General features: G+C 45.7%; 1 protein-coding gene across 1 annotated transcript in view; it reads left to right on the forward strand.

The window, feature by feature from the left end:
- The window catches only part of ROGDI (rogdi atypical leucine zipper), a 397,000-nt gene that overhangs the window by 340,097 nt on the left and 32,489 nt on the right, over positions 1-24,414 (forward strand). Inside the window, exon 10 of the mRNA XM_078662917.1 lies at positions 12,145-12,271. Coding sequence (XP_078519043.1) covers positions 12,145-12,271 — 127 coding nt within the window. The remainder of the gene's footprint in view (positions 1-12,144; positions 12,272-24,414) is intronic.

Genomic DNA, 24,414 nt, shown 5'->3' on the forward strand with positions numbered 1-24,414 from the left:
TTTCGTGTCATCTAGATTTCAGCGCGTTCTGCTGCCTTGGAACTATTCGCACAACAGTTTGCTACTGATGACCCACCCCCCGCGACGCCCCACGCCGGAAATCTGGACGTTGTGCTGCGTTGGGACTATTCGCACAGCCGACCGCTACTTCGTTGTTTTTCCCTAAAAATGTTTATATGTTATTACTATTTTTGTTTTCTTGTATATATTTATAAATTATTAAAGTTTTATAATCTTACTACTTTGTCGGAGTGCTATATATTTTTAATGTGACACATAATTGTAAAAACTTTGATGTACAAAGAGTCATCCCTGGAATCTTCCGCTTCACGCTCGGTCCCCTCCCCAATCACAATACAGGATGGTTTTCAGATAATAGCAACGCTTCTGCTGTGACGGATCTCATCGAGTGTGGGCCTTGATCTACTATAACTCCTTTGAAGAGGGGTGATTCTTTACAGCTGTGGCCATAAACTACATCTGCAGGGCTAGCTGATAGCCTAGGACCGGCCTGGACAATCGAACACAGAGGAAAAGGAGTGTCAGAGGGTGCGGTAGTGAATAGGGCGAAAGGGAGGTGTCGGGCGGGCATAGGGTGTGATTCTCAGGGAAGAGCAGCGCAGATGGGGGGAGGTTTATTACCCATGCATAAGACAGAGAGCGGGGGTGACCACTGCCTGGGTGAGATGCTTGCGAGGGTGGGGAGCCATGCTAAGGATCGACAGCGTGCACAGAGTGGGTCTGGTCAAGGCATCTAAAATGGCTGCCGTGCACGACAAAAGTGTGGCATTTGAAAAAAGACAAGATGGCGCAGACAATGTTTTTCAACACTTCCTGATTTCCTTCGAATCGAACGTTAACAGACGTTGGGGCATATTACCAAAGTTAAGCGATATTTATCCCTAACGATGCATTGCAAAGATTTTTTTACCGTCAGAAATTATCGCAGATAAACCTTGCTATTATCAAGGTTTATCGCAAATACGATAAAAAACGACCGCAATGCATTAATATCGCTGAAAACTCAGCGATATTCATGCATTACCGAGCTAATGCTCTTAGCCATGTTATCCACCTCCCATTGGATAACATGGCTAAGAACTGCTCAGGGCAGCTGTTACTTTTTGGAGATATTCGCGCTTATCTCGAATATTTCCAAAAGTTGATAATAGGAGATAGCGATGTTAGCGACTGTTTCCAGTCGCTAACATCTTGGCATGCCCACTTTGCATGTCATTAGTGATAAATATCACTCACATGCAAAGTGGGGCCCAAGATGGTCGCTATCTCCTACTAGCCGTCGCTAACTGGTGTTAGCAACAGCTAGGTAATACAGATATAATTTAATCTCCGCGAAGCGGAGCGCTGTTACAGATATATATCTTGTTTTTGAACGTTAATTTCTCAAAATGCACTGAAGCACATATATTGAGACCTAGCAAAGGCACATCGGGCTACCAGTCCCTAATATTTTACCAAGTTTCGTGCAAATCCATTCAGCCGTTCGATTATTATTATTATTTTTTTTTTTTGCCCCGCGGGGCCCTTTTAAAACCTCCACATCAAACCTAGGGGGTCAGCGAGGATCTACTATGCCCCCTTATGGTCATTTGCCCCTTCGCTTTGGCCTCCTCTTGTCTCTCGATCCTACCGAGAGACAAGATGGCGGCCGCTACGTACTGTTTGGAATGTTTACAGACACCGGAGAGCCAATCAGCTTCGCTTCGCAAAGCTCCGTAACGCGAAAAGTACGCGAAGCGGTGCGCTGTTACAGATATATATCTTTTTTTGAACGTTAATTTCTCAAAATCCACTGAAGCACATATATTGAGACCTAGCAAAGGCACATCGGGCTACCAGTCCCTACAATTTTGCCAAGTTTCGTGCAAATCCATTCAGCCGTTCGATTATTATTATTATTATTTTTTTTTGCCCCGCGGGGCCCTTTTAAAACCTCCACATCAAACCTAGGGGGTCAGCGAGGATCTACTATTCCCCCTTATGGTCATTTGCCCCTTCGCTTTGGCCTCCTCTTGTCTCTCGATCCTACCGAGAGACAAGATGGCGGCCGCTACGGACTGTTTGGAATGTTGACAGACGCCGGAGAACCAATCAGCTTCGCTTCACAAAGCTCCGTTGCGCGAAAAGTACGCGTCCTGGAGCGCTGCCCGGTCCGCTGTTACAGATATATATCTTTTTTTAAACGTTCATTTCTCAAAATCCACTGTAGCACATATATTGAGACCTACAAAAGGCACATCGGGCTACCAGTCCCTACAATTTTGCCAAGTTTCGTGCAAATCCATTCAGCCGTTCGGGCTAAAAGTGAGGCCAACCGCCCTATGAAACTCAATGTTAAAAACACGTTTTGGGACCCCCCTTTTTTCTCGACCCCCCCTGGACGAACCCCCCCCCCCCAATTTTCAGGGGCTGCTCAGAAACAAAATGTGCCATTTTCCTGAAAATTTCAGCCAATTCCGTCCACAAACGCCAAAGTTATTAGACATAGAATTTTCAAAAAACCCATAGAGAAAAAATCCTAACTATATATACCTACTGGCGACCGCCAGTAGGTAATGTGTATGTATATGTGTATATGTGTGTATATGTATGTGTATATGTGTATATGTGTATATGTGTATATATGTATGTATATATGTGTATGTGTATGTATATGTATGTATGTATATATGTATGTATGTATGTATATATACCGTCTTTACCGGCACGCCCTTTCGGTCTGGAGCTACGTGCATGACCTGCGCCGAGTGGAAGAAAGCACAGCACATCGCCTCCCTGGAGGGTCCAGATCACTCACTGCAGTGTGTGGCCATTCCGGGGAGAAAAGGAGCAGCTGCATGCGGCTTGAAGGTTTGGGTGTAATTTGAACATCTCTGCTTCTTGCTGACCCTGCCGGAAAATAAAGTTCCTCTCGAGGCCAGCAGAGGCTGGGACACCACCGGGTGTTTGTATATTGCTGCTCACTGTACCAGCATTCACCAGCGAGGAGAGCGCAAAACCCGACATGGAGTGAAGCGGAATTGTTACGGCTGGAGGTTGTGGTGGGCGGGCAACACTGTTTGCACCAATCAGCAAACGATGACTTCATCTTTAAATATAAGCCCCCAAGTGTAACATCATCTATGGTGAAATGGGCACTGGGGAAAGCTGACAGGCTGCAACGCGTCTGCTCAGCGTTTCACCTTTTTAACAGGACATTTGACCTTGGCCTGAAAGAAGCAATTACATTTTGCCTGTACCTCGGAGCATGTGTCGGTCCCATTCTTTGAGTGGGAGTGGTGTGGATATGTATATATATATATATATATGTGTGTGTGTATATATATATATATATATATATATATATATATATATATATATATATATCTATATCCAACCAACTCAGGATGCACATACGGAGGGAACTCAAGGAAGTTAAAGTACGTGGCTTCACTTTATTATCGAACAGCTTGCCAGCAGTTAAAAACATCAAAATTGGCACCTCTTTTCAACAGCCAGACGCGTTTCAGGAAAGTGTTCCTTTCATCAGTGGCAGCAGAGAGGGAACGTCCGCGCTGCACACGTTCTGATATAATGTCTATCACCTGCCCCAGTGGGCGGGGCGCTCCCGTGGCCCTCTGGTGATTGTAGTCCATGTGCTCGATATTTACCAAGTGGCTGCGCTGTTAAACTCTGCAAACATGGAAAATAATGAAACCCCAGTGGGTTGATGCTGGATTCTTAATGTCATAGCTGCCCCGCTCTGTAGCTGTTCGATTGCACGATGCTGGTTCCATCCCTGAAATGGGCGCAGCAGACTTCCTCCCTTTGGTCTTAGCTCGAAGTCAAGCTGGACGGGCCCGTGTTGCAGCAGTGGCTCTCCTCCACGGCCGTGCCGACCGTACTAATCCAACCAACTCAGGATGCACATACGGAGGGAACTCAAGGAAGTTAAAGTACGTGGCTTCACTTTATTATGGAACAGCTTGCCAGCAGTTAAAAACATCAAAATCGGCACCTCTTTTCAACAGCCAGACGCGTTTCAGGAAAGTGTTCCTTTCATCAGTGGCAGCAGAGAGTGAACGTCCGCGCTGCACACGTTCTGATATAATGTCTATCACCTGCCCCAGTGGGCGGGGCGCTCCCGCGGCCCTCTGGAGATTGTAGTCCATGTGCTCGATATTTACCACGGAGCAATGTGCCTTTTTCCCTCTTCTTCAATGTTCTCGGAGTTCAAGTCTTGTAAGCCTGTGCACGACAAATGTCTGCCACAGATCTTCACTCGGTTTGCATGTGGTGTCTGGGTAAGCACAGCGACTCCGGTCAACGACTCTGACCAAAAACATGCAGGAAACATCGCATGAAGCTCCTGATGGCGCATATGTCAGTCTCAGAAGTCTACTCATTCTAGGGACCGACCGCAGGTCTGTTCTAGGAGCCATTGCTGCGGGTGTCATTCACCTTCGACATCCAGAGGGACTCTGCGCCGGCGGTCAAAGTTGCAGCGCCTCCCACCTTTGCCTACCACTGCTCCCCACTCTTCTGTTGAAGTGACTAGGCATGAGTCTGCCCACGTCTCCCCATCTACCCTGGGGCCAGAGCGCCTTTGACCCAGAGGAGACAATAGTCTCAATCTCTTCTTTCTGTTCTTGGGTTCTCACCTCCTTCTGGAGTGCCCTCTGGTCCCACAGAAATGCATGAGATCGTGCCTGTGACTCAGCCGTCGGGGTCTCCCCCGGCTTCAGGTTGGCCTCTGATGTCAGACACTTCAGCAGTGCCGGTTCACAGCCCATCATGACAACCCACCTTTTACTCCTGCTTCTGATCTGTCTACTCCAATGTCAGTGTTGAGCTTGTGTCTGCCAGCTCCCATACTGGTGCTGTTGACACCCATGAACGTTCCTGCCGACGTCCAGGCGTTGCCTTCTCTGCGCAGACCAGCTTCGGTCACGGTGTCAGATGCAGTGCCAAAGGAGCCCAGATGTTTTCCCTCTGGTTTTTCCCCCTGAGGATCATGGCTGTGGAAGTTCTACAGACTGTGTAAATGTTTTTGAGCTTGTAAAGCGCACTGCTACCCGTCCATAGGTCTCCTGGCGCTGTATAACTCTGGGGAACCCGTCCTGGCTTTCCCTGTGGGATGGTCCCTTGCTGGGAGTCCCCAAGGTGGAGCCAGGCATCCCCGGAATTGGTGGGGCCGTTGTGGAGATTCAGCAAGCTAATGCCCAGAGTTGCCGAGTGGAACCCCTGATTAGAGTAAGCACCGAAGCGAGAATTATCGAGTCCGCTGACCAAGGTCCACGACCCTGCCGCGTCGGGAATTGAACCCTGGTCCCAGGCCGACTTCTGCTCTCGGGCCTGCCACCTCTAACCAGTGAGCCACACTACTCCACACCAGTGAGCCACACTACTCCACGCGTGTCCTCCTCCAGTTCCAGTCACATTACCATCCCCTATCCAGTCGAGCTGGTTACTTGACTTGGATGACGCCAGTGGCTTAGAATCTTCGCCAGCTTCAAGCCTGTTGTCTCCTGGTTTGGCTACAGAGACGAGTTCTACGCTGGCGGAACTTGCTCAAACGAGTTTCAGTTGCCCTGGACTTGCAACTCCCTTTGGAATTGTCAAGAAACCCCTTAATTGGTGTTTTACGCCCTACCTAGTCTAATGTTTTTTTTTTTTGTTTTTTTTAAATTTTTAAGACCTTTATTAATCAACAGGAGCGATACACAGCATTCTGCTTACAACCCATCCGGGCCAGCCGCATGTATGTCGAGTCGTTTCCCAGGTATGTAATGAACACAGCCTCAAGGCCGACAACCCTGAGGTTCGGCGGCGTAAACGGTGAATATCAACACTGTACAATTATACAAACATTTGGTGATGTGAGTCTGTAGAGTTTTCTTTTTTTTTTTGTAATATGTGTGATCCCGCGGGTATAGGGCTATGCTAGCTCTCATAGATGTCCCCGAACGGATTATGGCTCGCTTAGATACCCATTGGGTATGAGGAGGAGTGCCAGTGGAGCGCTCCTCCCAAGAGGACGTGGGGTAGTAATAGTGAGGGATGAGGCTAGTCAGCATCCTAAGTGTGTTGATGAGCGAATATCAATACAGCTTATCTACTCCAATGAGAGTGTTTGGTATTTGTACCGGTATCCAGAAAGGATCACTTCGGCCATGACTGTTACTCTCAGAGGCCTCATGGCGTAGCGTGTGCAATATCCAACTTGGAAAGGTCTGGTCCAAAGGGAATGGGACCACTATATCAATAAACTTTAGAACAGTAACATGAAAAGTATATACGAGAGGGAGGGTAATGGAGGTGGAGATTGTCATGGGTTTCATGGAGGGGAGTGTGGTGCCAATGCATCGGTGGCGGTCCGGTGGGTGGGCAGGCAAATACCTAGTCTAATGTTGATCCTGTACTTCCTTATAGTTCCCGTTTTTGTTATATCCTTTTGGGTACTTGGACCAAACCTGAAACAGGGCCCCCTGTGGATCGCTCAGCCCTGGAGAATCCCTCCGGTCTACTTAGACATCCCTCTACTAAAAGCTTTGTGGTTCAGGGTGCTTTAGCCACTCAAAATATACATTTTCTTCCCCCGTCCCTCAAGAAAGGGAGGCCAGGAAATTTGACACTTATGGTTGGCGTCTGTTCTCTTTTTCTAGCGCTACTTTGCGCTCTTGGAACACTTCTTGTGTGCTCGCCTGCTTCTCCCACATTTTGTAGGACTCCGTTGAGAGCCTCTTGCCCTCCTTTCCAGAGGAAGCCCGGAATGCTCTTGTTCCCCTGGTACAAGATGGGCAACAAACTGCCATCCTTAGCATCTGCTGTGGCATGGATTTTACCGATTCTGTTGGTAGAGCTATGTCCTCTGTTGTCGTTCTCTGTCAGCGCGCATGGTTGTGTACTTCCAGGTTTTCGCAGGCTCTGCAAAAGGCACTACTTTGACATGCCTTTTGATGGCACCTCCCTTTTTGGTGTGCATGCTGACTCTGCTTTATGGCGTTTTAGGGATAGTCATGGTGGTAAGGAGTCTTAACTCTGTCGTACTAGGGTTGTCGGGACAGTTTATTTCCCCTTGTTTTGACTCATGTCTGCCTTCATTAGGCGGAGTACTCTCTCCCTTCCAGGGTTACACCCGGTGAGATGTTCCTGCTTTCTACTTTTCTTCTCATTTATGCTGTCAGTGACCGGTTTTGTTTCCAGCCATCTGGACATATTTTGCTTTGCAGTCTTGTGGGAGGCTGATCTTACAGCTTTTTTGCCATTTGAGTTTTCCTACCCAACTACTTACTCTGAGGCTGCTATTCTATTTATATGGTGTTAATGCACTGTAGCCTTGTTCCCTGTTTTCGGCGACCTTATTTTGTATGCCTTAGAGGCATTTTGTGAGCTATCTCTCCACTTTGTATCCATTATAGGGACTTCGTTTTCATCTTTTCTCTGCCCCTTCAGATAAGCAACACTAAGACCACAAGCATGCACACTCTTGGCCTGGTTTACTTTCATTCTAGGCTTCAATCCTCTTCGATGTGGGCCTTCTTTGTTCTGTTTTACTCTGTGGGACACATGGATTGTCTCCTATGCATATTGGGTTCCTATTGGTTCAGGCCTAGGTTCCAAGACTCCACTTCTATAATGCCTTTGTGGTATTGGCATCTTTTTGCAATATTATGTAGAATTGCACCTGGGCACAGCTTTCTTGTGTAGGCCCTTTTCTAACTTATTGTGCTCCTGAGGCTATTTATATTCAGCAGTCTGGTGTTCTTGGTTGGCTTTTACCCTTTCAGTGTTCTACCTACCTGCTTGTGGTACAGCCGCTGCTGTTGCCTCCTGCGAAGGGTGGTTTTATACGTATCTGCCATGGTACTGTGGGGTAGCTGTTGTCTGCTGCTGTTTCTGTTCTCTTCACCTGGAACACCAGTCCCCTTGATTGTTTGGATCCTTGTCTAGTATCCTTCTTTCACAACAGGCTGGGTTTCCCTTTCTTTCCTGTACCTTCCTCCCTCCACTCCCGCCTTCGTAGCGTCCCCCTTTTTCAATGGGAGAGGTTCCATTTAATCCCCTTCTTTTGTGGAGGGTATTTAATTATTTTTTCTTGGCTCATATTCTCTTTCCTCAAGTTTCCATGAAGCATTGGTCAGGTTTCTTACCTGTTTCTCCTGCTTCCATAAGTTGGACAATGTGTGATTGTCATAACCAACTATCTTGCCCTAAGTTCTGCAAGGCCTTCTTTTTTCTGTCGGTCTTTTACTTCTTCTTCTCTGTCATGTTTAAACTTTCAACATACTGTTTATTCTTTGCTTCTCCTGCTACCGCCTGCTGGTCTCCTTCCTCAGTCTTTGGCATTGGTTCTTGGATAGTTGCTCTTATTTTCTTATAGCAGGCGATGCCTTCTACTTCCTACTCTTATGTGGCACTGTGTTGCGGTTTCCCAGCTTGCCTTTCTGACTCCACCTCAGCTACTGTTGTAACCTCTTCTTTATGACAGTAGGATGTATTATCTCGGTCCTTCCTTGGTTACCTCTGTTTTTGGAGTGTCCTTTGTTCCTGCACTTCTTATCCTCTCACTCACCGGCAGAGGACATGGGTTAGCTTCTGAGGAGTAGATAATAGATATACTTTTGCTGTACTCTGTATGGCTTGTGTGTCTACAAGAATTTCTATTTAAAAGAAATTAGATGCATATTTATCCTTATATACATTTATCTTTGGATATCTCTGCATATACATACCTATCTCTTGCATGGATATCTTGTAGATGTCTTTGAATTCAGATATATAGTATGTGCATGTGTGTGTGTTTTGTACATATGGTCGTCTGGCCTTCGATTCGCTGTACGGTGCTGCATTTTACCTACATCTTCCTGGTTGTACTTTTCTGTTTCCTTCTCTTCAATGAGCATGTCTGTTACATTGTTATGGAGGTTACCTTCTATATCTATGAAGACTCTCAGTATAAGAGCAGTTTCTTTTACCGTTCTTGTTTTTCTAGCGATGCTCTTCAGCATTCAACGTCCTCTTTTCTCCATTATTCTATGATTGGAGGTCCCTTTTTCGAAATCTGTTTCTCATGATAGTTTCCCTGACAATCAGTGGGTGCTGTTATTCGTTGTCTGTGTCACACCTGGCTGGTGTATGCTCCTTACATTGGTTTTAGCCAGGACTCTATGGACTATTGTCCTTGGTCCCTTTGCATCCCCGAGCATAGGCTGCAGTTCCCTTTGGGGCTGCCTCTTTTACTGTCTCTATACCTTGTTTCTCACAGTGTTGTTGCTTTCTACTCCTTACTGGCTTCCCATGGTCCTTCTTGGAGATCAGTCCTTTGGTGAGCATCTTTGCTGCACCTTTCATTTTTTGGATAGTCTGGTCCCTTTTATCTTTTGGACTGGCTTCTATTTGGGGATCTTTGGTAAGGTTGGTTCACAGCCCCTCCTCTAATGATGGTATTTCTTAGGTATCTGATTCTAAGATAAGGTATCTGTGGCTAGATGGCTCTATCAGCTGGACAAGTATCTTACCTTCGGTAACGCCTTATCTGGTAGAGACAGGATCTAGCCCCATTTTCCTTATCAACCCACCCATCCTCCCCCCTCTGCGAACTGGGGGCCCTGTGGTTTCCTAGATACCCTCTTTGCAATCTATTGTAGTTCTTTCAATCTGTACTTGTTGATATTAGAATTTTTTCTTTTAGCCACACTGGTTACTGATACTGTTTGTCAACATGGCTCCACGTTGTTGGCATGGAAATGGTCACAAAGAAACTGATGTCAGCATGTCTGGGGAGAGCTTATATGGACTGGAAGTCGATGTCACTGCGGAGTGGCTTGACACCCTCTACCGATGCGCAGAGGTACTGCTGAAAAAATGTCTGAATCTACTCTGGCGCTTGGGAAGGATTCTAACATAAGGAAACTACAGCTAAATCCTGTGTCTATCTCAAGAGACATTACCAAAGGTAAGTAACTTGTCCAATTAGAAACTATTTCTCGAAAAAGGCCTGCAGCATATTTATTCAAGTGTCAATTATTTTTGCTAGATTATAACAGTTGTACATCTACGGCTCATCTCCAAAGGGTTAGTTATTTCCTTAAATCAGAGGTTCAAATGTTAAAGTTAGGAATGGAGAAAAGCGACAATTATTGGCAAATTTGTCAAGGGCAACATGCTACTAGAATGCTAGTTAAAGTAGCAGGATGCCATATTCTGCCTGTTCTTCCTAGTACATTTTAGAGCATTAGCACTTAATATATAGTCTGGTCTCTTGAATATATACTTTATATCCCCAACATCTGGGGACCTCGGTGACAAAACAGAAAGCCAGTTGAATGACCGAAGATAGTGCTGTAACAGATCTGTCATGTTGCATCTTCTGCCTTGACTTATGAAAGCTGTGATGTTAAAATGTTAAATTTAGCTTGGATATGAGTTATAAATTGTTCACTTTTATGTGTTTGGTGGAGAATATGTGCAATGTTATTTTGTTATAAATTTCAGATTGTCAAAACCTACCAAGGATAGCTCGTGGTCTACTTTTTAGCTCTTTTTCTCTCCTGATGCTGTGACTAAAGTTTTTCTGCAGCCTTAAATATCTAGTCAGACATGCTAATGGCCTTCATCGAATGTTCAATAAATTTATACTTTGGACTCCAAATGTATACAAATTTTTATTGTATGGGTACTGAAAATAAAATCGTCACTGCTTACGAGAAATATAACAAACTGACTGGTCTTTTTACGGAGATGTGAACAAAAATAGCGAGAACCAAATTCATTTTGGAACATATTAATAATGTTTTAAGGGAAATTGCCTCAAAAATAATAAGCCTGAAGTATTTCTCTTGCTTGCCTGATGTTTGGTTTTTTGCTCACTATCGATTATGATTTTCTGCTACAACAGTCTCATCCAAAGATAGTTGTTACAACTCTTCTTTCAGAGTAAACATTTCAAATGTCTAGGGCCAGGTCCTTATACAGGCAAGATGGTGTAACAAAGTAGGCTTCTATTATAGTCGACATCAGTTGTAACTACTTGAGATCTTGCCAGTTTTTCTCCCAGGTGATGTATTTAATACGCAACTTAGTCGCGACTGCGGCATCAAGAATTCTAGAGCATGCAGTCATAAGTCTGTTATAAGTCACCTTGCTATCGGTGAGGATAATAATGTGAAGCTTCATGAGTTGTACAATATGGGATACGTCAACCAGATTTAGAGGCTCGTTGAAATGCTCTTTTAACATTAGCTATTTAAAGGAACTCCAGGGTTTGTCCTCCATGCTTCTCTTCAAAAGAACAATGGAATCTCACCTTAAAAAGTTGCAGATGCTCGGGACATCTATATGTTGATTTTAGGTTTCCTATCTTTATGGTTCTCCCACCTTCTTTGGTGAAGGGTTAAGCTTGCTCTTCTCTTGCGTGTTTATGAACATTAGTGAAGATCCCATAATTAGGAAGAAAATGTTACTTACTTGTAACATGGGTTCTCAGTAATCAGTATCTTCGTTAAATTCATCAACAACCTTCTGCATTCCTGATGGAGGCAAAGGAAGGAAAGTCACTTGACAGATAGCATTCTGCTATTTTCACTTAACTGTCAAAATGAAAGTAGGTGTCTAATGGGCATGCAAGTCATGCTGGGACAGTGTTGCCTCTTGACAGGCTTAAAGACTTAGTGTCCTTAGATCCACCTTTGAAAATTGCTATTTCTGCCATCATTTTATTGCATCTTTCAATTTGGGCACCAATCCTATCTCAGGCTACTTACATAATCTCTGTAGTCTCTGGAAAATTCTGATTTTGATGCTGGGTCATATCTTCTTTTATAAAAAGTTGTGTAAAGTCACAGATCTTGTGAGTTATGCATAGGCAAAGTGTTGGAGTAAAAGCTTTTTTTTCTCTATATTGTAAAAGTGTTCTTGGACCCTGTGCAATATTCAGTGTTTATGAATTTAATGACGATCCCCATGATAAAAAAAAAACTTGTTACAGCTAAGTAACGTTTTCTTACATGACAATGTACAGGCTTTACCTCATCCTCAAATGCTTCAATTCAAGAAGCTATTGTTCTGGTTAAAACTGTAAATACATTTTGTTCTAATATTACTCAGTGTACTTACCTTTATATTATGGTATTTTTCTTTTAGCGAGTTTGGTGGTCAGAGATTTGAAATCATCCACGTCCATAAGGTGGAATGTGTGGTACCCTGGCTGAATGATGCCCTGGTGTTCTTCACTGTTGCCCTTCAGCTTTGCCAGCAGATGAAAGATAAGGTACACTTTAGGGTGGCTTCATAAAGTTGATATGTTAAAGGCTGGCTAAATGGCAGTTGTATCTGTAGACCTTGCTTTGTCTTCTTGGGTCACTGCAAATTCAGTCTTGTTTGATTGTAAAAAACGTGTAAATGCTTACTGTGTTTAGTTGTGGGTTGCAAGATGTGGTGGAGAGAATTCGAACAATGACTACGATGTTGGTGATGAGATTGGACAGCTATACCTTGAAGATAATTAGTACATGGACCTTCAGTAAGCTAGTGGCCTTGATATCTCCCCTGGGTCAGGGCTTCTGTCACCACCCTGGTCCTGCCTCTGAGGAAATTGATTTTCACACAATGGTGATGCGTAGGGTGGCCGAAGCCCTTGACTTCCAGTTCCCACCTTGAAGATCAAGCCCAATGTCCCGCCAGTAGTCGTTCAGCCGAGGCAAACATCCCTTGAGCCCTTCTTGCCTTCTAAAGAGGCACTAACAAAAACCTTTCTGGGGGCATGGGCCAAACCTTGCTCTGGCCACCCAGTCAACTGTTATATCCACTGCCCTGCCCAGGGCGACCCTGTGTTTTTATCCCAGCACCCCTTCCTTTAAAGCTTGCTGGTACAGGTGCCTACAAGCAGGACAAACCTCAACTCATTTCCAGCTACGAATACCCCTTCCCCCAATAGGGAGTCAAAACGGGGGTAGACATTTGGAAAGAGTCATTTGGAAAGAGTATTTTTATCTTACCAGCTTGGCTCTTGGATCAGTGAATGCCAGCTGCCTCCTGGTGTGCTATTCTCAGACCTTTTGGGTTTCAGTGGCCCAAGTCCTCCCAGGTGTTCCTGAAGATCTGACTGTCCTCGTCCAGGCTATATAGGACAATCCTGACGCAGCAATGCTCACAACTTGTTATGGCTTAAACCCTACCTTTTCCATCAAACAGGCCATGGCCGCACTTGGCTATGGTCCTCCATTATTTCAGGTGCTGTACAGTCGTTCCCTCATGGAGATGTCTTTTGAAGGGACTCACCTGATAGGGGATAAAGCAGATTGTGCTCTTAAGCTTCATGGAGAGTAGGGCTATGGCACGCTCCCTGGAATTATCTCTCCCACTTCACCAATCTCATCAGACCTATCACAGCTTCTGCAGAAGTACCTCATATCGTCAGCCAATTCAACCTCAACAAAGTGCCCAGCAGTTTCGCAGTAAAGGCTGTGGTGCACACCGCTCCCACCGTCAGTCAACAGGCTACTCAGTCCAAAACCCCACCTGCCAAACACATTTAACATGTTCTTACTAGAGCACCATTACCAGTTTGAGGCAGGATTTTACAAATCATGCCAGGTTGGCAGGCCATAACATCAGACAGGTGGGTCCTGCAAATTATTTGGAAGGGATATGCACTACTCTTCCTTCTCACACCACCACTTCTTCCATCTTCCCCCCAATGATTGCAGAGGACCATGCATCTGTTTTGCATCAAAAAGTGCAAGGCCTCTTGACCAAAGGGGCTGTTAACAGGTTATCCATGCCAGAAGTGGGACATGGCTGTTATTTCTGCTCATTTCTGGTGCTCAAAAGGATGGGGCCTTTCCCCCATTTTAGATCTGCACCCTCATTGATTTCCTCCGGAAGGGAAAAATTCAACATGCTAACACTGACCCAGATCTTGGCTGCCCTCACCCCTTAAGGCTGGGTGTTGGTGTTAGACCTGCAGGAGGCCTACTTCTGTATACCAGTTCTGCTGGCCCATTGGTACTACTTGTGTTCGTAGTGGGACTGGAGCATTTCTAGTTAGCTTTCTCTCTGATGGTAACACCAGCGCCCCTCAGATGTTCATGAAAGTGATAGCAGTGATTGCTGCACACCTTCGGAGGTCCGAGTTCCAGTCTTCCCCTGCCTCCATGGCTGGCATCTAAAGGTGGGTTTGCCCCAGGCAGTCGTTAATCACCACCAGATGATGGTGAACGTCGTGTCATCTTAGGTGCTCACTATCAACGTGCCGAAATCACACCTGACTCTTTCTCAGGTGCCCACCTTCATCTGAGCCATTCTGGACACGGTTTGGTTTCATGCCTTTCCCCCGGGAAAGAGTCCTGGGCATTCAGGCTATGATCACAATCTTTCAGCGTCGGCCCTGGATTTCAGTGAGGTTGCGGGAACTGATGGCCTCCTGCATCCTGCTTGTCAAGCTCGCCAGGTGACCCATGTGGGCTCTGCAGTGATATCTGAAGTCTTAGTAGGGCCAACATCAAGTGACCGCTCAGACTACATTTATATCTCCCTTCTCCACCCAGAGTTGGCAGTGGAGATCGATGTATCGCTTCTGGGTTGGAGTGGCCATTTGGGAGAGGTGGAGATCAGATGCTTCTGGTCTTCGGCAGAGTACCAGCTGAATATCAACCTTCTGGAGCTGAAGGCCATCCGCTTGGTGTTGAAAGCCTTCCTTCCATCTGTCAAGAGGAGGCTGGTAAAAGGTGCTCGCGGACAACACCACTGCCATGTGGTACTGCAACAAACAGAGCAGGGTGAGGGTCACTCACCCAGTGATAGGCGGCCCTATGCCTTTGGGAAATGGTTGGACCTCCTGGGAATCGTCCTGGTGGTAAACCACCTGGCTAGATTGTTGAATGCCAGACCAGACAAGACAAGATCAGCCACCTGTGCCCAGTGGATCGGGAGCGTCCAATGCACCTAGAGGTGACACAAGGTCTCTTCTGGCGAATGGGAAAACCTGTGGTTGATTCTGTTCACCACAGCATGGAAGGTGCAATCTCTGCATTTATGTGCGTTGGAGTGTCCAAGGTGTCTCTCGCTCGGAGACCCGTTTTGCCTTGATGGAACCTGGGAGTCCTGTGTGCCTTTCCCCTGAAACCACTCCTACTTGGAGTTATCAAAAATATCAGGACTGACTGAGCCAAAGTCATCTTAGTGACCCTCGATTGGGCAGGGAGCGTATGGTAGCCAGAACTCCTGGACTCTAGCAACTGTCCTCCTTTCAGGCTGTCCCACCAGGAGACTCGGTTGTCACAGCTGCAGGAGAGGTTCTGCACTCATTCCTTCACAATCTCTACCTTCATGATTGGAGATTGGACAGCAACAGCTGAATGCCTTTGACCTTCTTCCTGAGGTGGTTGATGCCATTTTGGCAGCCTGGCTCTTCTCAACAAAAACTGTGTACTCCTATCATTGAGATAATGTTGTGCTTTGGTGTGGTATTTGGCAGATAGATCCTTCCAGGCAAAATTGTCTGACATCTTTTTTTGCCCCTAGCCTGGCAAGGCTTAGGGCACATTTAAAGGCTCTTTCTGCCTTTTAGAAGTTGCCAGATAAGCCCTCATTGTTTAAGTCTCCAATTGTTTTGCGCTTTTTGAAAGGGCTTAAAATTAGTTTAGTCTCTCTCCCTTTGTCATGCCACAGTGGGACCTTTACTTGGTCCTCACATTTCTGATATGCAATCCCTTTGAGTCGCTTCACAGCTGTCTCTTGAGGCTTCTTACCCTCAAGACATTGTTCCTCATCACAATAACATCAGTGCGGCATGAGTGAGCTTCAAGCTCTCTGTATTAACTCGCCATACACCACCTTCTTCCCAGAGAAGTTGATTTTTCGGACGAAGGCATCTTTCTTGTCCTAAGATTTGATGCCACTTCATGACATCAAAACATCACCTTGCCATTGTTCTATGCTATGCTTCACCCCTCTGAGGAGAGACTCCATTGTTTGGATCCCAAGAGGGCTTCAGCCTTTTATACTGATCATAACAATGAATACTGAGTAGACGATCAACTCTTTTTGGGGTCCTCTGCAGTGAAAAAGGCAAGACAGTGCAGAACAGGACCATCACTCAATGGATCATGCTTTTTATTCAGATCTGCTACACATTGGCCAGAAAGCAACCTCCAGAAGGAATGTGTGCTCATTCAACTTGGGCCAAAGCTGCTACCACTGCATTGGTATGAGTGTCCCTTTCCTAGATATTTGCCAAGTGGCTACATGGGTGTCCCTCCAGACGTTCATGAAGCACTATTGTCTGGCTCGTCAGGTTCGTAGAGGGGGACCTTTTGCCTGCTTGCTCTGGCAGGACTTTCTGGCTTGAGTCAATTTCCAGACCCACCTCGGAATAGGTACTGCTTTTGCATCTATTTAAAAGTTGAAGTATCTGTGGCTGGAAGTCTTTATCAGAAGAATAAGTTACTTACCTTCGGTACCGCTCTTTCGGGTAGAGACCCTATTTAACCTCAGATTTTTCATCGACCCTCCCATCAACCCCATTCTGTGATTGTACTCTATCCATTAATAAGATGCTAAGTGTAGGAATCTGCATATGAGCCAACCAGTTCACTATAGGGGCAATGCGTCTGGGTGCGCGAACAGTTTAGAAAGCAATTGACATCCATATTTGGGAGTGGCGCCTATAAGGCCTTTGTGCATAATTTCTGGAGTGGAACGGCATCATTGCGAAGCCGCACAACGCTACTTACTAGAGCCCAGGTGTGTGCTGAAAAGTTTTTTGATCCCGTCCGACAACTGGGTAATATTCAAAAGGTGAGGTATCTATAGCCAGATGGTAATTACCAGAAAAAATGTTAAAGAAGGTAAGTAAATTGTTCTTTATTCATCTCTAATGATATGGTTTTATGTGGCGCTGGTGATGTGGTTGATTAGAATAAACCATGTTCTGTGATGGATGGCATGGACATAGGAAGTGGATGGAGGGGGTGAGGGGAACTATGGCTTGAGCTAACATATCTTTTCTATGTGCTTCTTTGACTGTGACAATTCAGCTGCAGAATACCCCCTGAGAGAGTTTGGCGCTACATAAACTCTTAACTTAAAATAATAAACAAACATACTAGCCTGATCTGTACAGCCACACAGTTTGATTCCTCGTACTGGTCCCAAGAGACTCCGGGCAGACAGAAAAGTTATAGTGAACTAAAGTATGCTATGTGTTTCCAGCTATTGTGGCTTGTGAGATATTTGGCTTGTTCACATAGCAAGAGGTTGCAGTACCCTAAGCATCAGCTTAGTATTTAGGGATTACGAAGTGTAAGGTAAAGCTGCACTTTTTCACCATTTAAGAAAAATCATAACAGTCAATCACTCACTAACTGTCAGCAGTTACAAAGCCATCCATGTCTTGAAGGCTCCATTGGTGTCGACAACTCCTTTGGTACTAATGAGCTAAAAGACTCCTTTGGCAACAAAAAAAGTTTGGCTCCCAAAGCCCTGTCCTTTGCTGGATTTGAGGAATCGGAGCAGCCTATTGTGCAGCATCTACAGTAAGAGCTTGACTCTCGCCTGAAGCAGTTTTTTTATCCACCCACGGATCTGCAAGATTATCACCAAGCCTCCTCCAAAAATCCAGGAAAATATTTCTCACAAGAGGAAGCAGACGTTCGAGGAGGAGCTTTACTTGAAGCCAACCCCTCCATCCAAAATCTGAAATCATCAGGATAGGGGTGCTAGTCCTCTACCACCTAAACTACGACATCTGTCTCCTCCATAATTTCCCACTCATCCTCTTCACCACCCCCACGGAGAACCCCGCCTCATTCAGCAGAGGGTTCTCCACATTCATGATGCGGGGGTCCCTCCAACCAATTTTATCCCTACAACGCCTAGCACATGGAATACCTGCTCTGAATATTAGTCAGGCTGCTGTGGGGACGTTGTTGGTATGCACATTCTCCAAGCACTATTGCCATGAGGGCAGGTCTGTTGAAAGGGGCATTTTGTTTGCTTGGTCAGCAGAACTTTTTAGTCTTAATCAGTTCACAGACCCACTACCTGGGGAGATACTGCCAAGGCGTCTATAGACAACTTGGGGAATCTTCTATTAGAAGTATCCTTTGGAAGAACATAGCTACTTGGAACATCAGAAGAACATGCTACTTACCTTCGGTAAAGATCTTTCAGGTGGATACTCTATTCAACCGCAAATTCTTCACCAACCGTCCTACCTCCACGGTCTTTGAAGTGGACTCTTTCCATCTAAAAGTCTTCTAAAGGTAGATATGTTTCAGACAGTTTGAGATGTTAAGTGTTCCAGAGCTTCTTATTTAGAATAATAGTCCTTTAAGGTTGGTTTGAATAAAATATTTAGTATAAATGGAAGCAAAATGCACTAATGTGCATGTGATCCAGGGTCCTTTACAGGTATTGTGAGTAGTTCACTCAGAAATGCCTACACTTGAGCTGACACATTTCGGCAAACAGTTTTTTCAAGCTCCTCATTCATGAATAAATAATTCTGATAACTTCAATTATTACAAATGAGTCTTCCATTCTTTCTCTCTTGAGTTCGGCTAATTGCAGACAGATGTTTCCCAATCTCTGCAAATGTGGTGATAGCTTTACGTTTTACAGTTCATACTACTTCTCCTGGGAGTCCTACCTAACTTCTGGTCTGTGGGTGCTCTAATATTAGTCTGTGGCTTTAGGACGTGCTCTATTAACCAGGGTCTTTTCTTTGAGGAAGCTGTAATGACTGCTGGCGACGTTTGTGATGTCTTTTCTGGATCCCAGATACATTAGCTGGACAAAGAGGTATCTGGATGCATTTAGCATATATCTGGAATTAAAGAGGTTATTCAGTTACATGTGCCAATGTGCACTTGTAAATGTTAAACAGCAAGGGTGAATCACATTCCGAGGTACGAAGCACGCTACTCTCCTTGTGATTTGGTTTACTCTGATCTGATTTGCGGCCTGCAGTTTTGGAGAAAAAAAAATTCTGTACCAATGAACCCTGTCCCTTTCCTCAGCCTTTTAAGTAGTCTCTCTTCATCTCCAGTGTCTAGGGGGCCAAGAAGTCTCTGTATCTCAGAACTGTGTGGTAGCCATTGTCCAAGAGTAAGTGCTTTCATTTGTTTTGCTAGCTCACTGTATGGTCTTCTCTTGAGGAGGAGTCCTGACTGGCAGTCGTAGGAGAAGATTGTTGTCTTCATCAGCAATTAACTGTGATGAAAACTGCCTGAGTAAATAATACCAGGCCTACGCCCTGGAATTGGTTGGCTAGCTTCACTTACCTTAAAAGTGCTGAAATTGCAAGGAAATTACAAGGGTGACAGCCTAATTTATTTAATATGGTACTGTGATTTCACACGAATGTTGTTGTTTTGAGGCAGTAAAAGAGTTAAAGTTGAATACTGGCTATCTTATCTATTATGTACCAGCTAAACAAATTGTTTAGGGAGAGCCTTGGTGGCCTAACTACCTGGGTATGAGCCTCCCTTACCTGTAGGGTCACCCAATTAAACATGGATTTTCCTGATATTTTGGGGATCATACGCACTTTTAATCAGAAGGATTGTATTACCATTTAGAATATTTATGCTAGAGGGGGAAAGGGTGGCCAAGCATCAAAAACAGTGCCAATCCTGGAGGATTATTTAGAAGTATGTCGTCCCCAACACATTCTTATTGTGGCTGGTGACTTTAATACCACATTTGAGCCGTTTAACAAAGATGTTCATTTGACCAAGGAGGAGGATGAGTTCTGGGGTGTTCCTCCCCCCCCCCCCCAGTTGGGAATTACTCCCATTAAAAGATGGACCCAGCCTGCTATTCAACTAAAGGGTCTTACAATTGCGCTTGGGTCAGGGCCAGTAACTGCCGTACTGAATCAGATGTCAGGGGAGCATTTCAATTTAAAAAACCCAATCATACTAGTCGTAATGACTACATTTTGGTAGATTTAAGGCTGTGGTCACTTGTGAACGATATGATTGTTACCCCTGCTTTTAAATATGGAGGGTGCCGCTCTTAAAAGATCACCACCTAACCATATTGTAACGGAACAGAAGCCTCTTATAGCTAACAACCGTAGAGGATTAACCTGGCCTGGGGTTCTCGCCAATAGAGATTTGCATTCAAAGATCTATGGGCTATTTGTGTATTTTCTGTCTGTCCTGGGTAGTGCCCACTTTGTAGAGGCGACATCATTACTATCAATTCATAGGGATTTTTAAGAGACCCTGCAAGTGTTTTTTTCCCAAACATGTGGCTCGTAAGAAGCCTATTGGCGGAACTAATTATAAATGGCACACTCAAAGTGTAAATCAGCAAAAGGGTCCCTAAAGTTAGCAGTTACTGAGCGCCACCAACCTGGGATAGCTCTGGCACGACACAGCTATAAGGCTGCGCTTGCTAGTGCCAAGTGAGATTTTGCTGATTAAAAACTGGCAAGATTTACTATCAGCAGCAAGGTGCAATGATAACTGCTCACTTTGGCACATCATTGCACATGGAAGCTTCAAAAGTATTACGACCCTTAGCTACCACATCCAGCTGGACTTATTGGTGGCCACATCTCCATGCTGTACGCCAGGGATGAGGATATTAGCTGGGTAGCGACCACTAGTGCTAACTTTAATACTCCAGACATTCCTTCTCCTCTGAACACCATTAGCACTGAGTTGGTCTTTAGCCTAGATGGCACTGTATCAGCAACCAACAGACTGAAAGCAGGAAAAGCCCCTGGGCGTGACAGGATATCAGGCGATTTATATAAATCTGAACCTATGATATGGGCTCCTTACATAAATCTTTTGTCAAATTGTAAATTAGCTGGAGGGGATATTCCAACAACCTGGAAAGGGAGCAGGATAATTACTATATAAAAATCGGAGATGCCTCCACCCCCTCCAACTACAGCCAATCAGCGTGATCGATAATTTGCAAAAGATTTTTGTGAGGAAAGTCCTAGATAAACTCCAAGCATGGATACATGACAATGCGATCTTGTCTTACTGTTAAGCGGGCTTTCGAATCAAGATAAGTGCATGTGACCAGGCCTTCAGATTCACTTTACTCATGTGGAAGTACGTGTTGTTAAAGAAACAAAAATGACATGTAGCATTCGTTGATATGAGGGCTGCTTTTGATCTTGTGCCTTGCGAAATGTTATGGAGAGTTATGCTAGATTTAGGTGCTCCAACTAATCTGGTAAACCTGATAGCAAGATTGCACAAAGACAATTATGCCCAGGTACAATGGGAGAAATATGGCAAACTAACAGATAAGATTTCAATACAGTGTGGGGTGCGTCAGGGGTGCCTATTCCCACTTTGTTTACCCTGTTCATTCTACCATCTTGAATGGTAAGAAAGTGTTGATCTTGCTCTTTGCAGACGTTATCCTACTCATCTCCACAACACCAATGGCCTACAAAATTTAGTAGATACATTTTTGGTTTTCTGCAAGAAAAGAGATTTGGAACTCAATGTTGCGAAATTGAAAATGTATGGTCTTTGGGAAGAATAAGGGAAAAACATGAACGGTCCGGATCGCAGCTGAACCACTTGAGAGGGTGAAAAGCTTTGACTACCTGGTAATAAGGTTAACTGACTCACTTGGATGGGAGCAACAATTAGACAAAAGTTACCTTACCCTATGTCATAGGTCAAAGTCAATATTGAGGTTCTTCAGACAGTCACAAATTCAGCCACTGACCCCAGCATTAGAGGTATACTGTTCAAAAGCCCCAAGTGGTGCATTGTATGGAGCTGAGATATGGAGTTACACGAATGCCCATAAAGGTATGTGAAAACCTCTTTGTCAGGTCACTTGTTTCAGTACCTGTTACCAGCCCTCTGACCCCATTATTCCTCGATTTCGGTAGGAAGAGAATTGGGGATTTGGCCTCGCTTAAACCCATAATGTACTGGCTGCCCTTGTGAACAATGCCCCAGCTAATTGATTTCTGCAATTCACTACGGGAGATCCTGGCGATAAGTTTTGCAAAAGAACTACTGTGGTTTAAACACAAGCAAATTGATGTAGACTATTGGAAATGCCAAACTTGTGGGATCATCTAGAGGGGGTGCGCAAAGACGAATTACCTAGAGTAAAGGCGAAGTACTGGGCGTACGTGGCAGAGCATTATGCAGTGAGAATGGCCAATGGTCATTTAACAACACAGTTCTTAAACTTTAAACTCTTCCCTAGGTTTGAATCCTATTTGGATTTAATTTCTCCACCACTCGACAAAAGTTTATTTGTTAGGTCTCGGCTGGCTAGCTTATTTTTAAAGATTCTAAACAGCCGGGTTGTTGACCTAACATCAGAATGATGTCCTGCATGTGATCAAGCATAAGAATCTGAGGAAGACATTTTGTTTTTCTTTCTCACCAGATCTGCAGGAGGTGGATTTGACCAATAAGCTTAAATCTAGGAGTTAGATAATATTGGGTTGCTTATAGAATTCTGAAGAGCGATACGTCTGATCCAATATCCGATTTTTATTTTACTTCTGGATCAGGCAACAGAAGTCTGTAACCCAGGTCATTAAGGCAGGTAATCTGCTTGATATACTAAACCCTGTCACCATAATTATGGACTCAAAGGAGTTATGTCTTGGAAACAAAAGGTGAATTGTGTTTTGTATATCTGAAAGAGACACGTTGGTGATAGATTCCTTACTGTAGAATAATCCCCAGGTGTCAGACTGGATTCAGAACTCTTTCGCCAGTAGTACCCCTGCACGTCGATAGGCGTCGTCGTACGGCTCCGCGTGCGTCATTGGCGTCGTATTCACCGAGATTACGTCACTGGAGTTACTTAGACGCGCCCACGCGCGCTGACGTCGGTTCTTTCTTTTTCTGCGTCCGCAAGCGCAGATCTGGAAAGAGCAGTACCCTGTCACTTGTTAACTAAAGTATTTGTTTGATATAAATTTAAAGTAAACTTACTCCTGGTGCATAGGGATGCCCGGTTTCAAGCTTTGTGAGGCCTGTCCGCGCACGATGTCGCTGACGGACCTGCACCGTGAGTGTCTCTTCTGCCTGGGGCGTGACCACGACACCAAGTTGTGTTCCCACTGCCGGGCCATGGCCCCGAAAACTTTGCGGGAGCGGTCCCGAAAGTGGCTGGAGGCCCGGGAGTCAGCCCCACGTCGTTACAGGCCCTGGTCCCGTGGGAGGTCAAGGGCCTGGTCGCAGGGCAAGCACCGCCATTCGAAGTCTTCGCACTCGGAGTCGGGTAAGGCGAAGCACAAAAAGTTGAAACGTCGCTGCTCTTCGTCCTCCCCTCGCCGGTTGCGGGACACTGCTGAGGGGGCAGGTGGCACCGCCCCTGCGGCTCCAACGGAGGCCGAACAGTTACCGTTGGCTTACCCACCTTTCCCGGGGTCATCGGCGACTCCGTCCAAATTGCAAGAGTTTGTGTCTACAATGGCACGTATCTTCGGCCTGTGCGGCCCTGTCAGATCGCCTTCGGGCCCCGCGGGCCCCACTGTTCCGCGTGTCTTGACGTCGCCGGCTCTGAGGCCTCCATGGCTCCAGCCCGGGCTCCATGTTCTTGCCGGTGGACCCCGTACGGCCCCCACCGACATCGACTTCTTTGCTGGTGCCGAACCGGTGCCGGAGGGATGTCTTCCAGCGCCAATCCCGACACCAATGGGGGACTTTTACCCTTTTCTTCACCCACATCCTCGTCCACTTGTGGAAGAAGGGGAGGACTGGGAAGGGTTTGAAGACCCTCTCGCAGCACAGTGCAAGTCCGTCCCCGAATGGGATGAGGAGGCGGAGGAAGGTGGCCCGGATTACACTCCGGCGCCTGGTTCACCATCCCATTCAGCTACTATAGAGGAGAGTGGTTCCTTTTCCACGGTGCTAAGTAGGGCGGCCGAGGCTCTCGGCCTCGAGCTCCCTACAGTGGCTGTCAGGACCAACCTACTGACTGAAGTACTTCGGCCAGCCTCTTCTTCTACAGAGCCGCTGTTGCCGTTTAATGATGCACTTACTGATGTGCTTCTGGGCACTTGGTCCCGGCCCAACACGGGGGCCCCTGTGGACAAGGGTGTAGGCCAACGCCATCGCCCAGCTCAAGGCGACCCTGCCTTCCTCACCCAGCACCCTACACCTGAGAGTTTGATGATTCAGGCCTCAACGTCCCCTAGTGCGTATCCCTCTGCTCCACCAGACAAGGAGTCCAAGAAACAGGAGCAGTTTGGCAAGAAGATTTATTCTTCCGCAAGTTCTGAACTGAGGTCTGTGAACACTGCTTGTCTCTTGGGCCACTATTCCCACTCTGTATGGGATGCGGTTGAGCAGGTGCTACCTCAGTGTCCGAAGGTGGCCCGAACTGTTCTCTCCCGAGCTCTTATGGAGGGGAGAGATGCGGCCAAGTTCACTATACGTTGTGGTCTTGATACCT

Source organism: Lissotriton helveticus, chromosome 10 (assembly GCF_964261635.1).
Source record: "Lissotriton helveticus chromosome 10, aLisHel1.1, whole genome shotgun sequence".
In the NCBI taxonomy this organism is placed as follows: domain Eukaryota; kingdom Metazoa; phylum Chordata; class Amphibia; order Caudata; family Salamandridae; genus Lissotriton; species Lissotriton helveticus.